Source organism: Protomyctophum parallelum (assembly GCF_964188405.1).
Source record: "Protomyctophum parallelum genome assembly, chromosome: 5".
NCBI lineage: Eukaryota > Metazoa > Chordata > Actinopteri > Myctophiformes > Myctophidae > Protomyctophum > Protomyctophum parallelum.
The window spans coordinates 27,410,180-27,433,581 of NC_139702.1; the positions used below are offsets into that span (position 1 = coordinate 27,410,180).

Here is a 23,402-nt window from a genome sequence, read left to right on the forward strand (position 1 = left end):
CCGCATTACACTCTGAATGAATGTGATGTACAGAACGTGATGTGCACGTGATGCACGTGATGTACACGATGCACGACAAGATGAATTGTGTAGACTAGTCCAGACTACATACCCATTCGGGGATATGACATACCCAATACCCAATCCCTATCTCTCTCTCTCTCTCTCTCTCTCTCTCTCTCTCTCTCTCTATGTGTGTGTGTGTGTGTGTGTGTGTGTGTGTGTGTGTGTGTGTGTGTGTGTGAGATGTCCCCTGTGGCACCCTTTATGCGATTAACTTTATTTTGACACACCTTCCAGCGATCACAGTGTGCAATATCTGAGGACGCATTCTGTCAAATTTCGTCCTCAAATTTTGAGGATGCAAAATCTAGAATGTATTAGTTAAAAGATGGCATATGACTTCCCTTTCCTAAATATTGAGGAATGTGGGATGACGGTAGATCTGAGATTATTCATTCACAACATGTGAAGAAAAGAACTACGACTCATAATATTTCAAAACTATTGGGCAAATATTGCCTTATTGGCAAGATTAGCAGCAGACACAAAGACAGTGAAGTTCTTCCACCCTCTATGTGTTACACCACAATATGAGTCTACCTCATTGCATACAAGTTGATTATAGTTTGGATTTTGGAATTTAGATTTAGTTTTGACTTTTTAGATTTCTAGTTTTTTAAGTGGATTTTGTTAGTTTTGTTTTGTTTTGTGAAAAATTATAGTTTTATTTGGTAGTTTTTAGAAGATCTACTATTTTAGAGGATTTAGAAAATGTTTGACAACTTAAAACTGGCACAGGTAAATTACTTATGTACCTACAGTGGGCCACTTTAGTGTGACCCTTAAGTCCCATCCTGTGCCGCTGTTTTGCTTGCCTGCAACACCATCATAATAATTAGTCAATGATACGTGGTTTTCTTTATTTTGCTTTTGGTTTCTTTATTAATAAGCTCCATACCTTTTCGGTCAATTGTAATTTGTTAACCTTTATTCTGTATACAACTGCTGTGTTAAATCATTACCGAGATAAATAAAATAACTACCGGTAACTAAATAACAACCAAGCTTTGTTCACTTCATGGGAATGTTATGAACCTGAGATGCATTTCCTCAAGCTGATAGAACTGTTGAAAATCATTTCAAAACACTTAAGCCCAATTAAAAAAAAGAAAAACTCAATTTTCAGGCCGCAACGTGGTATATGAAAATCTAGTCCTATAAGAACTATATGGAGATTTGAAATGTTACGATAGATGGTTTCGTAGACTTGTTTGACAGCACTATGAAATCAATGAACATTTTTAATCTGCAACACAATTTTATACAATATGTAGTGGGGGTCCCTGCTTCATCTCTCTTGCAGCTAAGGGGTCCTGGCCTGTTTAGACCAGGTTCTAAACAGTATAATATAAAAAAGTCTATAATCTGTACATTATTTAGATAGCATGTTATGTAGTAGATAGGTAATTTATCTAAATAACCCTATTGTACGGCTCAAGGAATAGGATGCGATTGAATCAGTGAAATTACCTGCAAGTCATTATTTATTTCCACTACAGTTTGTTTAGTCGATGTTACTGTTCATTGTTGTGTGTTGTTAGATTGTTTCAATGTCTGTTGTGCCTGAGGACCTCTTTGAAAACAAGATGGTGCATCTCAAGGTTTAACCTCTAAATGGCTTTCAGGTAGGAAGGGGAAAAACACTGAAGGGTGCTTTTTTGAGTGGTGCAACCACTCCAAAGAACAGCAATGTCTGTGACCTGTGTTGGTTGGTTAACCTGTGTTGGTTAATGAGCACCAGTATGTACCAGTAGGGGCCAGTAGGGGCGCCAGAAACAGAGAGAGAGAGAGAGACAGTGCTGTACTGTTGCGAGAGAGAGAGAGAGAGAGAGAGAGAGAGAGAGGAGGGGGGAGGGGGGAGGGGGGAGAGAGGGGAGTTGCACCACTCGTTTCACACGGGTGTGATTTTTGTTCTTTCAATTGAACACACTGACTCAAGTGTTCCTAATTAAATTTGGCACATTAATTGTAAACACTTCATTATTTTACATTCCAGTCAGCAAACACATACAATCTGTTTATGCTTTTTTGTTCTTTCAATTGAACACACTGACTCATGTGTTCCTAATTAAATTTGGCACATTAATTGTAAACACTTCATTATTTTACATTCCAGTCAGCAAACACATACAATCAGTTTATCTTTACATTGGACTCCCTGTTCGTGTTATGTGTTATGCCCATATATGTGGATATTACTGATGTGATACTACAGATGACTGATACAATAGTTGACTGACGTCATAGATGACTCATGTCATAGATTGGTGTAACGAAGACTCTGACCAGGACGTTGGGCTATATGACATATGACATGTCTAGTATGACAATCCCTATATTTGGCCCGAGCCGACCTAGTGCTGATATCAGATAGAGGTGGTAGAACCATATATGGATAGATCTAACTTAGTCATCGTGACAAGCATAGTCGGAGAGTATATAACAAGAGTCGGCTTGGGACTCCCTGTTCGTGTTATGTGTTATGCCCATATATGTGGATATTACTGACGCGATACTACAAATGACTGACGTCATAGTCATAGATGACTCATAGATTGGCTTCCAACTACTCTGATAATGGGTGCTTCACTAGTAGGCTTCAGCAGGTATCAAATGCACAGAATCTCTGTGATTGAATGAATGAGTGAGTCCTTTGTGTATCTCAGCAGTGGAGTGCCCAATAGGAAGTTGGTTGTATCCGTTCTCCCAGAATATCTGTAAATCCACGAATATCTGTGTATTTTGTCTATCTGTGTGTGTGAGTCTAGAGACAGAAATGGCGAGTGCTAAAATTAGTGCACTTCTCTCATCTTTAGCGGCTTATGGGGACGATTCTGAGCCCGATTCAGAGCCCGAAACAGACGATCCAGAAGAGGACCGTGGAGGGGGCCTAGTCTCGTCAAGTTACGGTGATGAAGACGGGACCCGGCTGGACGATCCCGATGATAGGCGATCTGGAGATGACGACAGTAGAGACGGTTCCCGCAACTCGGAGGTCACCGAAGCAGAAAGGAGATATCCGAATGAGCTGGTTGCTCTTTTCTCAGAGAAGGTCAGGAACATGTCACCTGATCGGATCAGGATCCCATCCGAGCCCCCTGGACGCTGCTCTAGCCATCTTCAGGAGAAGATCTGTAAGCTCTATGAGAGGATGCAACAAGGAGATTTTGACACAAATAACCACATCCAGAAGAAGAAAGAGTTCCGAAACCCAAGTATTTACGAGATAATCATTCAGTTCTGCGGTATAGACGAGTTGGGGACCAACTACCCAGAAGATATGTTTGATCCCCACGGGTGGTCAGAAGACTCTTACTATGAAGCTCTAGCCAAGGCACAGAAAGTGGAGATGGACAAACTGGAGAAAGCCAAGAAAGAGAGGACCAAGATTGAGTTTGTGACCGGTACCAAGAAGGGCACCACCAACCCCTCTGTCCCAGCAGCCTCCACCAGCAGCACCACAGCCACAGCAGAGGCCCAGAAGAGGAAAAGCAAATGGGACTCTGCTGTCCCTGTGACCCTCGCCTCACAGCAACCCGGTGTCTTCACCACCATGTCGTCGTCCCTGCCAGGGGTCGTCTCTGTGACGACCACCGCCAGCGGCACCAAGACAACCATTATCTCTGCTGTAGGCACCATCCTGAAGAAAGCAAAACAATGAAGAAGTGTGGGAGAATCTGTGTGTGTGTGTGTGTATTGAGAGAGTGAGTGAGTGAGTGAGTGAGTGAGTGAGTGAGTGAGTGAGTGGCTGAGAGTATGAAGTGTGCACATTGTTTCAATGTTACTTCTAAATGTAAACATTGCAAGTCTAGAGAGAGAGAGGAGAACTGAACTGATGGGCACTTATTATGCATTTTTATGCATTTCTATGCATAAAAATGGGGGGCTGAGGGAAAAGGGGGACAAAAGAGAGGACAGGACAGGACATCCGATGAGGTGAAGACAGAGATGAGGATTTTTCCATTCTTCTCTTTTCCCAATGATTGTGAAGACATAATATAAATTATATTACAACGGTGAGGTAGGGTTCCGTGAGATGATGCTAAAATAACAGTAGTGGTGGTGGTAGTAGTAACTAGAACTGCACTCTGTCGAGTGCATACTTGCTTGTTGCACACTAGTAGGCCATAAATGGCCAACTAGTGCGCAAGCAGAGCGCGCAAGTCCTTTCGACCGCTGTAAACTGTCAAATCTCAGTATCTCTGTGAAGGAACGTTTGAAATGATTAATGTTTAGATGTAACTATTTGCTACCTACTTTATACATATAAACATCTAGTATTATTAAGTATGATTCAAGTTTCTATCTATATAAGAAATACTGTTTTATCGTTGTAGATATATTCTGGATCCCTTTTTAGTTTTTCTAGTCATACACATATAGTATACGTATGACTAGCTCTAAATGATGACGTAAGAAATATATATAGTATATAGGCATATACTATATACGTATACATATATACTCTATACTGTATAAAGTGTGTAGTTGTAAGTTGATTAGCGGTATACTGTGGTTACTTTGCGCCAAAAACCGTGACAGCTGTTCCGCCATTTGAGGCTTACGCAGAAAAACATCAAATCTGTGCCTGTGTTGCTGGACCAAATGACCACAAATGACCATATTTCTTACGTCATCATTAAGAGCTAGTCATACACATACACACCACATACTCTGGTCCCAGCAGATCAGGCACAATTTGCTATTTAATTTTTTACTGATTATGTATATAGTATACGTATGACTAGCTCTAAATGATGACGTAAGAAATATATATAGTATATAGGCATATACTATATACGTATACATATATACTCTATACTCTATACTGTAGGCCTATAAAGTGTGTAGTTGTAAGTTGATTAGCGGTATACTGTGGTTACTTTGCGCCAAAAACCGTGACAGCTGTTCCGCCATTTGAGGCTTACGCAGAAAAACATCAAATCTGTGCCTGTGTTGCTGGACCAAATGACCACAAATGACCATATTTCTTACGTCATTATTAAGAGCTAGTCATACACATACACACCACGTACTCTGGTCCCAGCAGATCAGGCACAATTTGCTATTTTATTTTTTACTGATTATGTATATAGTATACGTATGACTAGCTCTAAATGATGACGTAAGAAATATATATAGTATATATATAGTATATAGGCATATACTATATATGTATACATATATACTCTATACTCTATACTGTATAAAGTGTGTAGTTGTAAGTTGATTAGCGGTATACTGTGGTTACTTTGCGCCAAAAACCGTGACAGCTGTTCCGCCATTTGAGGCTTACGCAGAAAAACATCAAATCTGTGCCTGTGTTGCTGGACCAATGATGACGAAATGACCATATTTCTTACGTCATCATTTAGAGCTAGTCATACACATACACACCACGTACTCTGGTCCCAGCAGATCAGGCACAATTTGCTATTTAATTTTTTACTGATTATGTATATAGTATACGTATGACTAGCTCTAAATGATGACGTAAGAAATATATATAGTATATATATAGTATATAGGCATATACTATATATGTATACATATATACTCTATACTCTATACTGTATAAAGTGTGTAGTTGTAAGTTGATTAGCGGTATACTGTGGTTACTTTGCGCCAAAAACCGTGACAGCTGTTCCGCCATTTGAGGCTTACGCAGAAAAACATCAAATCTGTGCCTGTGTTGCTGGACCAATGATGACGAAATGACCATATTTCTTACGTCATCATTTAGAGCTAGTCATACACATACACACCACGTACTCTGGTCACAGCAGATCAGGCACAATTTGCTATTTTATTTTTTACTGATTATGTATATAGTATACGTATGACTAGCTCTAAATGATGACGTAAGAAATATGGTCATTTTGTCATCATTGGTCCAGCAACACAGGCACAGATTTGATGTTTTTCTGCGTAAGCCTCGAATGGCGGAACAGCTGTCACGACGAAGGAGACCGGGCGCTCTGCTTGCGCAAGTAATAATAATTAAAAAAATAATAATAACAATAACAACAATTATAATAATTATAATTATAATAATTATTTCATCATCATCATCATCATCTCAAATATTCTCAAATAACCCGAAGCGTGCGCCGGGAGGCCTTACAACAGTAAGGTCAAGACAGTTTTCTTTTCATAGTGCTGTTGTTTTTTCTAAGGTGAGGGCAGGAAGGGTGAGATAGTATATATTTATTTTTTCTCTATTCCTCTTCTCCAATGAGGTGAAGGCAGTAATGTACAAGAATGTACAAGTTCTAGTGCAGCTTTAGACCTTTGGTCTGGCTCTCTGTTTCGGCTCTGAGCCAATTTACCTTTTGTGCACACGTCACATGACAATTTGGAAATATCAACTTCGCCTTTAATTTCCATACCCTTTGTTACATTCTGCAATTTCAACACATCTTCGTAGTTGCAATGTCCTAGAATGTCATGCCACGTTTTGATATCATAGCACCCATGACATTCATCATCAGAATTTCTCTACAGTTTTTAAATAAAACAATCTGTCATGTACCTTAATGTTGAATGTCGTACTGTTTTTATGGATGAGCTTGTTCTGTCCCTCTTTGAATATCAATGTGGCTCCGTTAGCTATAGCTGCATTGACTGAGAAAATGTCTTGGGGAAATGATGGAACATAGAGCGCCCCCTTCAGCATCGTTTCCACCTCATGACCCTTGTTATCTCTCAGCCAAACGTTTGCAGTACCTCTCTTCAGCGCTATGCCAGAGGCCCTCACTCCATCAGCCATCTCCAGAACATGCTTTCGTGGCTCGAAACTCTCGTCGAAGTTTCGGAACTTCTTCACGTCGGTCACAATGTGTGACGTAGCCCCGGTGTCAACCATCAGCCCTCTGCTCAGAGCAATGCCCTGACAGAGTCTCTGCTTCGGTCCCCCGGCGCCGTCCACTTGGCAAACCTTGAAAGCGGACGTGTGCTCCTCTTCATCCATGGCATGTTGTTGCACGTTGACGTTGTCTTCTCCGCCTGCAGTTGGTATCGTTGTGCGTGGATCTTTTGCAAAAACTGCACCACTGTCTCTGCTCCCTCCGGCAAACAGCAGCCTCAGTGCACTCGAAAGCTTACAATTTACAATTTAGGCATTAGGCACTTAATCCAGAGCGACTTACATTTAAGCAAGAACAAAAGCATGGGAATACATCACATAAAAGCATTTATCATGAAACATGCATAAGCTAAGAAGGTAACAGTGGAATATCTATATGATGAAACTATACATACACTATACATAATAAACTATACATATTCACTACTATGCTATACATATGTACTATGGCGTGCTATGACTATATACAATACAATTATAGTGCTGTCTACATAACATGCTATAAGTCTGTGTCAAATGCTATCTAAGCCAACAGAAATGCTATCTAAGGGGTTAGGGTAAGTAGAAAGCTTTATGCCCCCTCTGGCTGCAGTTGTAACAGGACAGTCTCACGTCTTTGCCTTTCATCACGCTGTCTCCGACGGAGTTGCACTTGCCACTGAACTTATCAGCGCTCTCGTAACTCCTCAGCTTGGTCTTAAACTCAGCGAAGGTCATCTTGTCATCACTTTGTGTAATGTGGATAGAAAATGGCTTGTATGACTCTGACAGCCCCTTCAGAATCATAGCTGTCAACAAGCCGTCACTTATAGTCTCTTTCGCATTCCTCAATTTCCTCAGTGCTGTGATAGCGGTTTCTGCTCGTATAATATAGTCAGTAATTGTTTCATTAGCAGCTTTCTGGAGTGACGTAAGCTCTGTGTATACTCTTGGTTTTCCCTTACCAGCATAGTGATCGTTCAGAATCTTCCTCCCATCATCTGCTGCATCACGCACAATCAAAGAATCGTCGAGCACTTGAATAAGCTCAGTATATGCCTCCTCATGTCTTTCGGCGTCCACATTGTCACTGTTGTCAGGCGCATTCAATATGGTGCTCTTCAGCCCTCGCAGTTTCAGGTAAGCGAGAAATCTGGTCTGCCATACCTGGAAATGGCATCCGTCTCCATCAAACAAACATAGCCTACTCCACGGCTTCCAATATTCTTCCTGCTGGGTCCCATAACCTGTTAGCAGAGCTGCCATTACAGCAATAGGAGGAATCTAGATAGCCTGGCTGGGAGCTAGTCGGACATCATATGTTACGGAGGAAATAAAAGGACGAGTAGGAAGCAGCTTACATCCACTCTTTCAGTGTCAACACAACTGAAGCCAGCCGTTTATTCAGCAGTTTTATACACATGTTAATAGGCATTTCCTGTTGAGCATTTGGCGCTTCAGAATAAGAGTTTCATATAAATACAATACAGATCACATCTCAACAGTCTGCCTATGCCCCTTCTATGCGTGGAGAGATCCCACGTGATAGTACTGAGGTCTTAGTCTGACCTCCAAGTATGATAATGGATACTGCACTACGTACACCGACAATGGGTACAATGGGTATTGCAAAGCAATGCTGATGATAGCCGACGTGCTGAAGCTCATTGGCTGAAGGCTGAATTGGCTCTGGCTGAAAGCAGCCAATCACAGGGATCTGAGGAAGGTGACATCATCAAAGTACTTTGTGATGTGTTAGAGTCTGTGAGTATAAAAGGATTAATCTCATCTTATTTCAGAGTTTCAGCTTGTTCAGTTGGGGCGGTTAGTTACTCCCTCACCCGCTTCCACCATGGCAGAAGATTCAATGGAGATTGATGACTCTCTCTACAGCCGCCAGCGCTATGTTCTAGGAGATGGCGCTATGCAACAGATGGCCCGGTCCTCTGTGTTCCTCAGTGGAATGGGAGGAGTGGGAGTAGAGATCGCAAAGAATATCGTGTTGGCTGGCGTAAAGGCTGTTACTCTCCATGACACCAAGCAGTGTGAGACCTGTGATTTAGGCTCCAACTTCTTCATCCGCCAACAGGATGTGGCGAGCCAGAGCAAAAGAGTGGAGGCAGTCTTGCCTCGAGTAGCGGAGTTGAACCCATATGTCCACGTGGACATGTCTTCCTCTGCTCTGGATCACAGTTCCGACCTCAGTTTCCTCACAAGATACCAATGCGTGATTCTGACCGAAGCCAGGTTGAGCCTGCAGAAGAGAGTAAACACGTTCTGCCACTCACAGCAACCTCCCATCAGATTCATTGGCTGCGATGCCTACGGGATTTGCGTGAGGCTGTTTTGTGATTTCGGAGATGAGTTTGAGGTGTCGGACCCCACGGGAGAGGAGGCAAAAGCAGTATTCATCCAAAGCATCACTCAGGACAACCCCGGAGTTGTGACCTGTATGGACAGTCGCACCCATGGCCTGGAGACCGGCCAGAGTGTCTCCTTCAGAGAGGTCAATGGCATGGAGGAACTCAATGGCACTACGAGGCAGGTCACAGTCCTTTCGCCAGACAGTTTTTCAATCGGTGACACTTCCCCTTTGCAACCATATGCACACGGAGGGTCCTTTGTCCTCATAAAATCTCCTAAAACCTGCAACTTTGAGACGATGGAGAGACAGCTGTGTGATCCCCAACTGCTGATCCCAGACTTCAGTAAGCCAGAAGCCCCGCTGCAGATTCACGCCGCCATGCTGGCCCTGGACGCCTTCCAAGAGCAACATAGCAGACTGCCCAACACCGGGTGTTTGCAGGACGCAGAGCTTATGGTGAAGCTCACGGAGGAGGAAGTCAACACGAAGCTCAAGGACAAAGCTCCGGTGAATGCTGAGTTGGTGCGCTGCCTCTCCAGGACAGCGAGGGGAGTCCTTCCTCCGTTAGCAGCGGCCGTAGGAGGCCTGGCCAGTCAGGAGGTCCTCAAGGCTCTCACAGGGAAGTTCACTCCCCTGCAGCAGTGGTTTTACCTGGACGCCGTCGAGGTCGTACAACCTCTTCAGTCTCTCTCTGCCGAGGAGTTTGCTCCCAGGGGCGACCGGTACGACGAACTGCGAGCCTGCATCGGAGAATCCATGTGTCTGAAGCTGCACAAGCTCAGGGTCTTCATGGTGGGCTGTGGAGCCATTGGCTGTGAGATGCTGAAAAACTTCGCCCTGCTCGGTGTGGGGTTGGCCAAGTGTTCGGGAGCGGTGCGCATCACGGACCCGGATCTGATAGAGAAGTCGAACCTGAACCGACAGTTTCTTTTCAGACCGCATCACATCCAGAAACCCAAGAGCACCACGGCAGCTGCGGCCACTCTGGAGATCAACCCGGAGCTGCAAGTGGATGCTGGCCTCAATAAGATGTGTGCTGAGACCGAGGGTGTCTACAGTGACTCTTTCTACTCACCCCTGCAGCTGGTGGTCATGGCGCTGGACAACGTGGAAGCTCGTGCATACATGGACGGCCGTTGTGTGACCAACCAAAAGCCTCTGCTGGACTCTGGCACTATGGGTACAAAAGGACACACTGAAATTATCGTGCCGAATCTGACAGAGTCTTATAATAGCCATAAAGACCCCGAAGAGGAGGAGTTCCCCCTTTGCACACTCAAGTCCTTCCCTGCGGTCATCGAGCACACTATCCAGTGGGCCAAAGACAAGTTTGATAATATGTTCGTCCTCAAACCCTCCATATATAACCTTTTCTGGCAGAACCACTCCTCGCCTGAAGCTGTGCTACAGAAGATGAAAGCAAGAGAGCGTTTGGACAAAGCTTTCCAAGTTATCAAGCTGTTAGGTAGACGACCTAGTCAGTGGGAGCAATGTGTCACTCTGGCCCGCCTCAAGTTTGAGAAGTATTTCAAGAAAAAGGCATTGCAGCTCTTGCACACGTTCCCCATGGACACACAGGTGAAAGATGGTAGTCTGTTTTGGCAGTCCCCTAAACGACCTCCGTCACCTATTGAATTTGACTTGAAAGACTCTGTGCACTTGGGTTTTATCGTCAGCACAGCGCGGCTCTTTGCAGGCATCTACAGCATCCCCTACTCGGAGAAGGATCTTACAGAAGAGGTGATAGCCAGGATTCTCAGTGATGTCCAGATTCCACTATATCAGCCTTCAGAGAGAACTATAGAAACGGATGAGTCTGTGAAAAAGTCTGATCAAGTGGAAATCTCCCACAGCAGTGATGTGGAAAGGCAGACTATATTGCAGCTAGAGGAAGCCATCGCTTCTAAAGTCACACCGGGGACGTTACAGATGACCCCGCTGGAGTTTGAGAAGGACGACGACAGTAACGGCCACATAGACTTTATCGCTTCAGCATCTGCTCTAAGGGCCAGGATGTACTCCATCGAGGCTGCCGACCGTCTCAGGACCAAGCTCATCGCGGGAAAGATCATCCCCGCTATTGCCACAGCGACCGCCATGGTTGCCGGATTCGTGGCTCTAGAGATGATAAAGGTGGTGGGAGGCTACGAGTTTGAATCCTTCAAGAACTGTTTCTTTAACCTGGCCATCCCCGTGGTTGTGTTTACGGAGACCGCTGCTGTCAAGAGGCAGCACATCAGGGACAACCTTTATTTCTCCCTTTGGGACCGTTGGACTGTCCACGGTCACAAGGACTTCACTCTCTCCGACTTCATAAATGCAGTGAGGGAGAAGTATGGCATTGAGCCCTCCATGGTGTTTCACGGTCAGAAGATGTTTTATGTGCCTCCTACGTTGCCTGGATCTGGAAAAAGACTCAAACTCACCATGCTCAAACTAGTCAAGCCATCGGCGGAGCAGTGTTATGTGGACCTGACCGTGTTTTTTGCCCCAGAGGTTGAAGAGGATGAGCACCTCGCTGGACCCCCGGTGAGGTATTACTTCAGCCGGGACACAGATAGCGAGATGTCCTGAAGCCCCTCGCCATGCCCCCCGTACGTAACCTTTGGAGCAAGGATCCACGTCACTTTCAGCACGTCACTTTAACTCCAAAAGCACTTACCCGTTTACATAGTACGTCTCTCATTCTTTCCTACTCTGGTTTAATGCACGGCTCTGCCTGTGTCAATATTGCCATAACCCACCAAGTATAGGCCACTAGGGGGGCCAACTGGAATTGAGAAGGAAAAGCAAAATAGCCATAAAAAGATGGATGGATATTTCAACACTTTTGAAATTTGTGAGAATAGCAGATCTACACCTGGCGCCAGTATGTGTTATGAGCTTGTAGAGTAAAATAAAATATAGAAGGGCAGAGACACAAAGTTGGACAATAACAGTAATTACTAGAAGATACTGGGCTCGAGTAGCTCTCGTCCCCCTTAAAATAACGTGGTCGTTTTTCCTAGTGCCGGGTAATGTTCCAAAAGCGGCGTCGATAACGACACAGAGAACCATTTCCGATAGGATTGCATTTTGACTCGATTTCCCAGCAGTCCTGAGAAGCGAGTGTCAGTGATTTGGTTCCGGTCATGTGATCCGCGGTAAACCTTGTATATCAACATTGGCGAATAAAACAAATAAAACAACAGTATTTCTCATCAAAATATATTGAAATACAGCAATACATGGCAACTTGAGGTACTTTTCTTTAATATGCCATCATTACGTTTCACACACACAAAAAAGTACATATCAATTCAATGTCTTTATTGGCATGAGAAAACATACATTTACAGTACATTGCCAAAGCAAGTGTCACGGCTCACGATATAATAAAAACAGTTGAAAATGGTATACAGTTGGAGTGGGTACAGCATTCTGTAAACAGAACTATGTCACATTGCATCGTTACATGTTACAACAGGGTATAAAGCTATTTTGAAACAAATAGCAGCAATTATTTTGCAGTCACTTTGGGACTATTTAAATAGTATACAGAAAAACTCTGTTTTAAACATAGCAGCTCTGTTTACACAAGGTCCAGCGGTCTACTGTAATGTAATTTCCTGGGCTCTAGTAGGACTATAGTAAATATTTTAAAAAATAATCGTAGGGACGTATTTAGCCCCATGTTCGCATGCCCCGCCCCTCTGTCAACAATAGCTAAAATCGCTAAAATGAAAGAAAGCAGCAAATGAAAAAAAAATAACACTCACCTTGTACTTTATCTAATAACAACATAAAACCTGACTGAACCTTGTTTGTCGTCCTTTAAAATGAAAGATTATCAAACTAATTGAGCTCTGCATGGTCTGACATTACAAACAAACAAAAATCTTTGGATGCCAATTGCCTAACCACACCTCTTAATTTGTACGGGCACCTGTGCAGTCCATCCATGGATGTTCTTATCTATCTGCACATTTCTCTCTTAAACATTTAAAGGGGAATACCACTCATTTTCAACATTTTACTATGTCATTAATATACCTTCGAGTTGTTGTGTGGAAACAACAAATGTCTGTTTATTTAGCTGTTTATTTAGTAAGTGTCCTTACTACTTATTATTACAATGTAGATGATACTGATTTCAACAACACTCATTCTTGCCATTGTTGCAGTTGCATTAGAGCTATGGGACTTTCAATGAATTGCCTTCGCATGAATTGCAGTCCAGCCTCTCGACCCTGCTAAAATAAAAATAATGTTTTCACTACTCACCAATACAAAGACGGTTTTGGTCATTAGAAAGACTACTTTCCACGGTGGACGCACTCTGAGCCCCCCAACACACATACAATTTCACTGGAAGTAATAAACAGACAATTGTTCAAAGCAGGGTTCTTTATTATTGCTTGAATACAAAATGGGTAACTTCATTAAAAGTTATATTAAGGCTAATACGCCTTATATCCCTGAATACATTATAATTGCCCTCTAACTATAAACACTTGACCTTGAATGTTTTATTGATTTTAGAAATAGTTTTACTCGAAGGGAATGGAATGTATGGAATACTGCATGTGCTAAAAAGCAACAACGTAATACTTCCTCCTAAGGTTAATATGGGCATCAAAATAATCATTTGAATTATATATATATAAAAATTAGCACATGAATTCCATACATTCCATAGGGCTGGACAACACATGGACAAATGACATCATTAACTTGCGACAGACATTGTCCCCCTTGAGTAAAAGATGAACTGTTTAAATTTTTTGAGGGGCGCTAGCCCCTCTTATATACAGGTTTAATGTTTGTTTTTAGTTCAATGTTTGTTTTTAAAACCTATTGACAATGAAGGGAAAATGTACGTCATCTTGTCCCTAACACAAACATTAAATGCCATTAACAATAAAGAGAATATAATGTTTGTGTTGGCACCGTTCGTTTTACATCACCATTACATCACCTAATCAACATGAGTTAGACTTTAGTGCCACTCACTTCACACGGGTGTGATTTTTGTATTTGAGTTATAGAGGGCAATTATAATATATTAAGGCATGTATGGCATGTTAGACAGGGATTTGTTTAAAGAGATCAAAAATAAAGATGTGCTGGTGACTGTTTCAGCACCATGGACAGCACCCCGTGCCCACTGGAGTTAACAGAAGTATACTGCATTTAAATACAACTTCAAGTTACTTTTACCTTACTCTATACTAGGCCGCTGCTGCTAAAACATACATTACATTACTGCCGACCATTTTCCAAAGCACTGTTTGTTTGATCTTCAAGGAAGCAGCCAACATATTTGATCCAACAATCAGCTTTCTAGGACTTGCAAAGAACTTGCTTGAGCTATAATCTAACAGAACATTTGATTGTGCTTTATTTTTGGTTATAGTTATGTGCATGTGAAGAGTCAAGCTGAACATATCCGCTAAAGAAAAGATTGAAATGTACAAAAGTCTTAATCAAGCAGTTTTATTAAGTTAACATTGACTAATGTGGTTATATGTGTACACCAGGGGGGCAGTCAGCCAGATATTTCGTGAAGCCTCATTTGAAATCGGTAGTTCATATAATGGCCTGTTGTGGCGCTGGACCGGACCCAAAAAGCCCCATAGCTCCATAGAGGCCCATGTATTTTGGCCCAACTTCACCTAGACTGTATTACCTTAATAAACATGGTCATGAATACTTTCTTCTTCCAGTCACTAGTTTAAAGTCTCATTTCTAATGTCATAATATTCTTTTTGGAAAATTATGGTCCCATTAATTAAAAAAATGACCATAAAGGAAAAAAACCATCGCGTATGTTCTGAGGGGCGTGGCTACCATTACAGTCTATGATCGGGATTCCCCTCCCACTCGAGTCAAAATAAAAACCAACGGAGAAGAAGGGGGGAAGTCCCGCCTCGTTGTCTGGGCAGCCAATGACCAGCTGGTATACAAAACGGAGCCAGCCAATGGCCAGCTGGTACCAAAGATGGCGACTTACATCAGGAATTAGCATATTATTACAGGCTTCATTTTACGTTCATGTTAGACCCGGGGAACGCTTTGTCCATATTTTTTACAGTCTATGGTGTACACTCTCAGATTATCACTATGACATGTATTATGTATTATTATTATTATTATGTACTAAATTGAGAAATTAGAAGTTTCTATTCAGGGATTGAATCCCCCTTAATACACATACACATTATTGTAAACAACTATATAATTTGGCAGTTTGACATATTTGATTCTTATTGACGTTGTTGGGTGGAAACCCCATACTGTATGTCCTAAAGTTAAACTGTTACTTTTCAGGATTCAAATTCAAAAACAGCAAAAGTAGCAGATCTATACAGGCTCAAAACGTGTTTCAATCTAACAGATCTTCTACTTTTGATGCCTTTGCTTTGTGTGATGCTGTATAGTATGATCAAGTATGGCATTCATTTACGAGTACAAAAACGAAACAAAACACAAAATTATAATATGGAGATAAGAGGTTTCTCCCTGACAGCAACGTTATATTTTGTTGTCAGACAGGTGCATCGCCGACGTCTACCCTGCTGTTCTCTCACAGATCCAGGCTTCATATACACTGCAGTTAGCGTCATTCAAGCCAACAAACCGATCCTGAGTACGAATGTCACCACAGTCCTCTCCACCAGAGGAGTCGTCAGGCTGTCCAGGGGCCCAGAACAACCTATAAACAGATATTCCATGATATCAATTTACATTGTAATATGTAACTTGTGTTACAAATGTCTTGTATACAGTACCTCCATGCATGTACTGATATCATTGACTCTATAGCCACATGAAATCTGAGATCAACACGAAGCAATGCATTTATTAGATTCCACACATTACATTGTCAAGAAAGTTGAATGTCATGTCTAGTGTTTTATTATTATTTAAATTCTATGCCTGACCTTTTCTTATTGTGTGTTAATTATTTTAATCCTATATGCCCATCCCTTTATGCCCATGTTTTATGCATATGCTGTGGTTTGCTGTATTTCCTGTAATGTCTGACATATCTCTTTTCATTGTGAGATTATTTGAACACTGTCCTGCATGTGAAGCACTTTGAAGTGTAGCCTATTATTATTATTATTATTATTATTATTATTAGTAGTAGTAGTAGTAGTATTAGTATTAGTAGTAGTAGTAGTAGTAGTAGTAGTAGTAGTACTAGTAGTACAAACGGTCTGTACAGATATATATGTTAAATAAATACAATTGTAACCAACCTGAAGTCATTAATACAATGTGTGAATAGTTGCCTCACCCGTCAGCAGTGGTGACTGGTGTCCCATCCACCCACCTCCACCTTCCCTCCACCTCCCTGTCCGTCATACCAATCCATGCTGCCTGGGTCAGGTTATGGAGAAAGTCCTGTCAGTGACACCACAGAGATGCTCATTAACAACTTAACAACATGGCCATCCAATTTCATTATTTATTCATTTGGAGGATAGGCCCCCATGAGATGCATCTCGAGGGGCCCCTCAATTTCAGCTATTCTGCGTATGACGAGCCAGGTTTAAGTGGTTTAACACATGTGATAATCAACCTTCCTTTCCCCTCCATCAGGCGCACCGGCTGGCTGGCCATGGGGAGGCAGTTTAGAGACGAGGATTACTGCATGTTTTTTGTGAGGGTACCTACCCTATAGGGCCAAGGGACACGGGGAGAACATGCAAACTCCACACAGAAAGGCCCTATTGCCAACCCCACCTAGGGTGTATGGGCACTGATGACGCGGAGGAGAGAACAGCGAACCCCCAGCGTCCCCAGCGGGAATCGAACACAGGATCTTCTAGCTGTGAGTGTCTGAAAAGCTTTGGGGAACCCCTCCTCTGCCCAGAACGACTCTATATGTCTGTGTGTCTGACCTGCTCTTCCCTGGTGTTGATGATGACCAGGTCAGCTCCTCTCTCCTGACAGTCCTGTCTGCTCCTGTCCCAGTTCCTCCTCTCCGAGGACACAAAGTAACAGCTGGAACCAAGCCGCCTCCAGTTCAGAAAGCAGCTGCTGTTGTTTGCCACTACCGTTTTGTTTGGTGCCTCTGTGGTGTTGACGAGTGAAACTACGGCACCTGCTGGGGACACAGATACAATGCAGTTAGTTCAGTTAGTCAGTAAACTGCCAGTGAACTGTAGCCTACCAGCCTCTGTTAAAGACACATTTAGAGAGACGGGTGGCAGCCGGAATGTAGCAGTATGGGTTGGCGCCCAACAAACCCACGGTGAGGCCTTTAGGAGGACCATTCAAGCCACAAGTGGGGCCTGCGGCATCGCCATGGGCCAGGTGTAGCCCAAGATTTAGACTCTCGTAGAGTTGTTTTCGATTCTGAGGATATCGCTCGTCAGAATCGAATCAATCTGGTGTGTGGTGAATCGTCCTTCCACACACCAGATTTAATTGATGCGATCCTCCCGCATACCCAGTCTCAGCAGAGTAGTTCCGGAGGAGCGGATTGTATGGCCCTGGCTTTTCCCTAATGGGACTGTTCTTAATGTATTTTTTATTAATTTCTATTGAAAATGAAAAAATGTGTAGAAGGACAATATCAGTCACCACCACAAGCAAGAAGCACATATGTTTAATCTAATCTAACACGGTTAATATGTGTAAAATGTGTCAGATAACTTTAATATGAAATATCTACATTCTGAATCAAGCAACATGGAAACTGCCTGGGGTGCTCACAAAAGTCAGAGTAGATGTTAAAATGACCCCACACATGTTTGAAAGTAAAATATCCCTTTAATATAGCACGTACTTTTTTGCTTGCCAGGTGCATAAACAGAAGACAACCAACACAACCAATAGAATACAGGAACATACGTTGCAATCTTCTTCTGTAACGGAATATTGCATCATGCTGCTTGGTGCTGTGTAATCCTATGTGTGATGACATAGGGTTGCAGACCGCCAAACAACCAATTGCAAAAACACAGCACAAACAGCACAAACACGTGTGCATTCTGACTTCAAGTCAAGTAAGACTTTTAAAATGCTTATATTGCACTAAACTCTTTTAAAAGACAAAGTTTTGGAAATTAGGCATAGACAAACTCTGATGTTCAGAGTGACAGTTCCGTGTTCTGATACCACATTATTTCCGGGCAATAGCTAGGAAATTTTTGGTATAGGCCTTGGTTTGGCCCTGGTCAGTCGCACTGTTATCAAACATGTTCATAAGGTATTCAATCAATCAATCAATCAATCAATCAATCAATCAATCAATTTGGACTCACGTGGAGCAGAGAGTCTCAGAGCGATGTTGAGAACACCCTGCAGGACACACAGCAGGCCGAAGCTCACAAAAATCACTGTGAGATACCTTTCCTCTGTATGGAACGCACGCACGCACGTACACACGTACACACACACACACACACACACACACACACACACACACACACACACACACACACACACATGGATTGAGTGAATTATTAAAATACTTCTTTCATGTACAAATAATACATTTCTATTTTATTTTATTTTTGAATGTGACTCCTGTGAATCCTTTTTTTCAGTCACTTGTGTGCAATAGGCCTAGACAGTTGCACGGCATGAGGAGGTAAAAATAGCAGATCTGCAAACTCACAAGATGTGACATACAGTATTCTGAGCTTGTTGATCAGCTATTTATGGTGTGCGACCCTATGGGTCAGGCTCTGCCAGTGGGCCTAATCAGCCTAAATCCCCTCACCTGTGCAATTTCCAGCCTCTGCCTCTGCCAATTGATTGCCATGGCAACCACACACCTGCCAATTAATCAGTCCACTTTTCACAGTCAGTTTGCACTCCTCACACACAGGCAGATTTTTTTTTCTCTCCCTGGAAATAAAAACGTCTGAGGCTACAGGCAGACAGACAGACAAATAGATACAGAGATCTCCATGTGGGACCCAGACAGACAGTAAAAATGGGTGCTATGACAACAGGTATTGCATACTACAGATGTGCGACACACATATAAACCAGGCTTTAGAATGGAACACATACCTGTCTTGGATGCTCTCTGCTGTGCAACAGTGTCCTCCTGGGCTTCAGGGAAAGACAGCTCCTCATAAACACCAACCTCCAATGTGGCTTCATTACCAGCTGTGTGCAAAACTGCCATCTAGTTCAAACTTCTCTCCATTGTTTATGGTTTATGTTTCAAGAAAAATCTCTCTCTCTCTCTCTCTCTCTCTCTCTCTCTCTCTCTCTCTCTCTCTCTCTCCCTCTCTCTCTCTCTCTCTATGTCTATCTCTGTCTGTCTCTCTCTCTCTCAAGAGTGTTTGTGTATCCTAACTCACTGTTTCCCCATGTTATGTTGGTTGGGTCTGGGGAACTCCAGCAGCAGATAATGTCCAAATCAACCTTACAGGGAATTGGGTGCCCAAATGGACACATACTGTAACATACGGGTCCATTTTAGTCCCATTTGTACACTCTGCAGGAGGCTGAGAATCACTGAACTATATTGGAACTGGAATCAGTGTTAATTTGGACTGCTGGTGGTCCCCAGACCTTTTTCTTAAGCAGTCATGTTTTTCTGACAAGCAAATTGCAAAACAAAGCCCTGACATACACATATAGCACATGTATATGTATATACTTTTATATAGTACTGCAGACGGACAGATAGATAGATGTTTTCTGGCAAAGGTTTTCAATTTCTCGCAACGGTTTTTAATTCCTCTCTGACACGGAAATGTCACAAGAGTGGTGGAGAGACCAACAGCTTACACAATATGTTCACGTTGGGCAGAATTGTAGAATCCAAGTGTTGTGCACAAATTAATCTGCATCAGAATCTGACCCTGAAGGATTATCGACCTGTTGCTTTGACTTCTGTTCTCATGAAATGCCTCTTATATCAAGAGCATCATTCCTTGTAGTATTGATCCTTTACAGTTTGCTTACTGTTCAAATAGATCTGTGGACGACGCAATCTCTCTTGCTTTACACACTGCCCTGGTACATCTAGAAAAGAAAAGCTCTTATGTCAGACTACTGTTCATAGACTATAGTTCCGCATTTAACACTATTGTACCATCTAAATTAGTGTTGAAACTCAGTGGCCTTGGTGTGGGCAGCTCCATCTGTAACTGGCTATTTGATTTTCTGACAGGCAGGCCCCAGTGTGTACGCATAGGAGAGAGATGCTCATCCACAATTCTCACCAGAACCGGTGCGCCCCAAGGCTGCTGCCTCAATCCTCTGTTGTACAGCTTGTTTACGTTTGGTGTTGCCAGATATGAGAATAACATCATAATTAAATTTGCGGATGATCGGATCGGATGATGCAGTGATCGGACTAATAACCGACGGTGATGAGAGGGCCTATAGGAGGGAGATAGAGGATCTAACTCTATGGTGCGATAGCAACAACCTCTCACTTAACACCAATAAGACCAAATAAATCATTGTAGACTTTAGGAAGTCCAAAGGTATCCACACCCCCATTTCCATCAAAGGGTCATCTGTCGACATAGTTGATAACTTTAAATTCCTGGGCATACACATCACAGACACATTCACATGGTCACTCAACAACGAGTAGGCCTACATCCTCAAGAAGGCGCAGCAGCGAATCTACTTTCTGAGGCGCCTTAAAAAATTTGGCTTAAGTACAAAAGGACTAGTGAACTTTTATCGCTGTATAATTGAAAGTGTCTTAACTGGCTGTATCACAGTGTGGTACGGTAACACGACCGCTCAGGACTGCAACAGGTTGCAGAGGACCGTTAAAACAGCAGCTAAAATCATCGGCAGCACAGAATTACCCAGTCTCCATAACATCTACACCACTCGCTGTATGAAAAAAGCCCACAACATCATGGAAGACACTAGCCACCCCGCAAATACCCTGTTCAAACTACTCCCTTCCAAAAAACGCTACCAGAGCATCAAATCTCGTACCACCCGTCTCAGTAACAGTTTCTACCCCCAGGCAGTCAGGCTGCTGAACACTATAGATGTTGTTTATGTCCTGTGTATGTAAGACTGAGAGTGCTCTGAGCAAAATAATTTTCATTGTATTTATACTCTGTATCTATACACATGACAAATAAACCTGAACCTGAACCTGAACCATGTGACATTGTACTGTGACACTTCTTTCAGTTAACCACTTAAAGTACAGCAATACATGGCAATTTGAGGTACTCTTTAATATTTCAACATACAATTTCACAAAAACAATCACACTTGTGTGAATTATGGGGCACTCTTATCATACATCATCATACATCATCATATTCCGTGCTCAGCCGCAATCAAATCATCACATTCCGTGGTACACACAGACACTGCACACAACTGGGCATAGGAGGGTTAGAAAAAGAAAAAATCACATAAACATAATTGTTCAGGTTGAAATCACCCAGGTTTAGTGTCCTAGGGTTAAGAAACTAATTTGGACCAAACCTGGTTCAATCAGAATACAACCATAACTATGAATACAACACACTTCATTAATATATGAACATGTTATTAAAACGCAATAGATTGCATTTAGCCAAATAATGAATATATGAATATATGTGTATATGTGTATTTGGGTATAGGGCCGGAAGTCAGACAAACCTCCAAACCAAAGCAAACACAAACTACCACATTTAAACACACCCATCATGTAGCCTAGCTGTGTACACAACTATAATACATTGTGAAATTATGATTTTCACTAGACTAGATAACTCTTTCACAGATGTAGAGTTTGCTTGCACTACATGCATTGTCATTCCATCCATTATACATAACCTCAGCGCAGTCTTCTCCTCCGCCCGCATCATTAGGCTCATAAGGTTGGTTCCAGAACCTGGAGAAGTATAGGAGCATGTAAGTCATCATGATACTTTACAATGATGCTTTTTCTACTCCAAATATTTTGTTTTCAAATCATTATAGCAAACAACTGGATAGTGAAATAGAAAACATGTATAATTGCCTTATATCGACCATTATGGTATATTTGTATTTTATTATAGCATTTCATGCCATTTAGAAAAATACAGAAAAATAGTAAATAGGTGCAGTGTACTTAAAATGTTTGTTAAAATAAACAAGAAGATAAGTTTTACCTTGGTTCGGTCAGTGGTGTTCCATCCACCCACTTCCAGTTTCGTTCGCTGTCCCTGTCAGTCAGACCCAGCCACAAGTTCTGTTTTAAACCGACAACAAAGTCCTGCAGAAAAAGTTTTAGTTAGTGTTAGTGCACTGCATGCACTAAACTGTACATACGCACACACGCGCCTACGCACGCACGCACATGCATGCACGCACTCTCACACACACACACACACACACACACACACACACACACACACACACACACACACACACACACACACACACACACACACACACACACACACACACACACACACACACGTACACACACACACACACACCCCAACCATACCTGTTTTTCTTTGCTCTTTATGACCATCAGGTTTGATTGTTTGTTTACACAGTCTTTCCTGCTCTCCTCCCAGGTTTTCCCCTCAGTAGAGATGTAATAACAAAGACCACCACCAAATTGAAATCCATGTAGTTCTAACACAAGAAAATGATATTAGCAACTGCTCTGAAACGTCCTCAGATCAGATGAATGATAAACAACATGAACATGATATAACAATGAAGTAAAACAGTGATGTATGACTGACCACAAATCCTCGTCTTCAGGACAGTCAGGTTATTATAGTTGGTCTCTAACTGGTCCAAACGAGTCTGCAATGTGTTTTTCTCTTCAGACAGGTTCTTATAGCTGGTCTCTAACTGGTCTAAACGGGTCTGCAATGTGTTTTTCTCTTCAGTCAGGTTGTTATAGCTGGTCTTTGTCTCGTTTAGCTCTATGATCAGGTTGTCTTTCTCTTCAGTTAGGTTGTAAAAGCTGGTCTGCAACTTGGCCTTCTCGTCAGTCAGTTTGCTATATCTGGTAGTGATCTCGTTTAACTCTTTGGCCAGGTTGTTGTTTTTCTCTTTAAGTTCAAAATCTGCAAGAAGCATCAACAAACTGGTGAGGATTACATACAACTTCATTCTGACAGTCAATCTTTATTTGCCAGCGAGACAAAGAGCCAGTGGAGTGTCAGCAACAAAGTGGGTGAGGTGGGATAGATTAGG

General features: G+C 42.4%; 3 protein-coding genes and 1 long non-coding RNA gene across 8 annotated transcripts; 2 read left to right on the top strand and 2 right to left on the bottom strand.

Moving 5' to 3' along the window:
- Positions 1–2,836: 2,836 nt before the first annotated feature.
- On the top strand, positions 2,837–3,920 carry LOC310858921 (SAP30-binding protein-like; the record flags this gene model as incomplete). Of its 3 annotated transcripts, none has more annotated exons than XM_083765228.1 (2): positions 2,837–3,756; positions 3,793–3,920. In XM_083765228.1, one exon carries the CDS (start codon positions 2,840–2,842, stop codon positions 3,722–3,724), a length of 885 nt encoding a protein of 294 aa, XP_083621354.1. In that variant the 3' UTR covers positions 3,725–3,756; positions 3,793–3,920. The 3 variants fall into 3 exon arrangements, with proteins under 3 accessions (XP_083621354.1, XP_083621352.1, XP_083621353.1); XM_083765226.1 differs by having other exon boundaries at positions 2,840–3,756; positions 3,789–3,920; XM_083765227.1 differs by having other exon boundaries at positions 2,840–3,754; positions 3,785–3,920.
- Positions 3,921–8,759: 4,839 nt separating this feature from the next.
- Positions 8,760–11,846, top strand: LOC310858296 (ubiquitin-like modifier-activating enzyme 6; the record flags this gene model as incomplete). Its single annotated transcript, XM_083764404.1, has 1 exon — positions 8,760–11,846. One exon carries the CDS (start codon positions 8,760–8,762, stop codon positions 11,844–11,846), a length of 3,087 nt encoding a protein of 1,028 aa, XP_083620530.1.
- A 3,832-nt stretch (positions 11,847–15,678) lies between these two features.
- LOC310859576 (CD209 antigen-like protein C) lies at positions 15,679–19,439 on the bottom strand. Of its 3 annotated transcripts, none has more exons than XM_083766195.1 (5): positions 19,287–19,439; positions 18,530–18,622; positions 17,162–17,364; positions 16,555–16,661; positions 15,679–15,966 (listed from the first exon to the last, which is right to left on the bottom strand). In XM_083766195.1, the coding sequence occupies exons 1-5, from the start codon at positions 19,402–19,404 to the stop codon at positions 15,822–15,824; spliced, it is 666 nt and encodes a 221-aa protein (XP_083622321.1). In that variant the 5' UTR covers positions 19,405–19,439; the 3' UTR covers positions 15,679–15,821. The 3 variants fall into 3 exon arrangements, with proteins under 3 accessions (XP_083622321.1, XP_083622322.1, XP_083622320.1); XM_083766196.1 differs by having other exon boundaries at positions 16,555–16,637; positions 17,162–17,367; XM_083766194.1 differs by having other exon boundaries at positions 17,162–17,367.
- A 2,233-nt stretch (positions 19,440–21,672) lies between these two features.
- Positions 21,673–23,050, bottom strand: LOC310858937. The gene is made up of 4 exons (XR_014569250.1): positions 22,943–23,050; positions 22,696–22,829; positions 22,355–22,458; positions 21,673–22,092 (listed from the first exon to the last, which is right to left on the bottom strand). It is a non-coding gene; the product is annotated as an uncharacterized lncRNA (long non-coding RNA).
- Between the last annotated feature and the right edge of the window lie 352 nt (positions 23,051–23,402).

What these genes read in the sequence shown, in the direction of transcription:
- LOC310859576 (XM_083766194.1), bottom strand. Translation starts at nt 19,404, where the DNA reads ATGGCAGTTTTGCACACAGCTGGTAATGAAGCCACATTGGAGGTTGGT. An exon ending in TCTGAGACTCTCTGCTCCAC is followed by an intron (nt 17,368 to 18,529) that starts GTGAGTCCAAAT and finishes CTGTGTCCCCAG; the next exon opens with CAGGTGCCGTAGTTTCACTC. An exon ending in TCAACACCAGGGAAGAGCAG is followed by an intron (nt 16,662 to 17,161) that starts GTCAGACACACA and finishes TGTCACTGACAG; the next exon opens with GACTTTCTCCATAACCTGAC.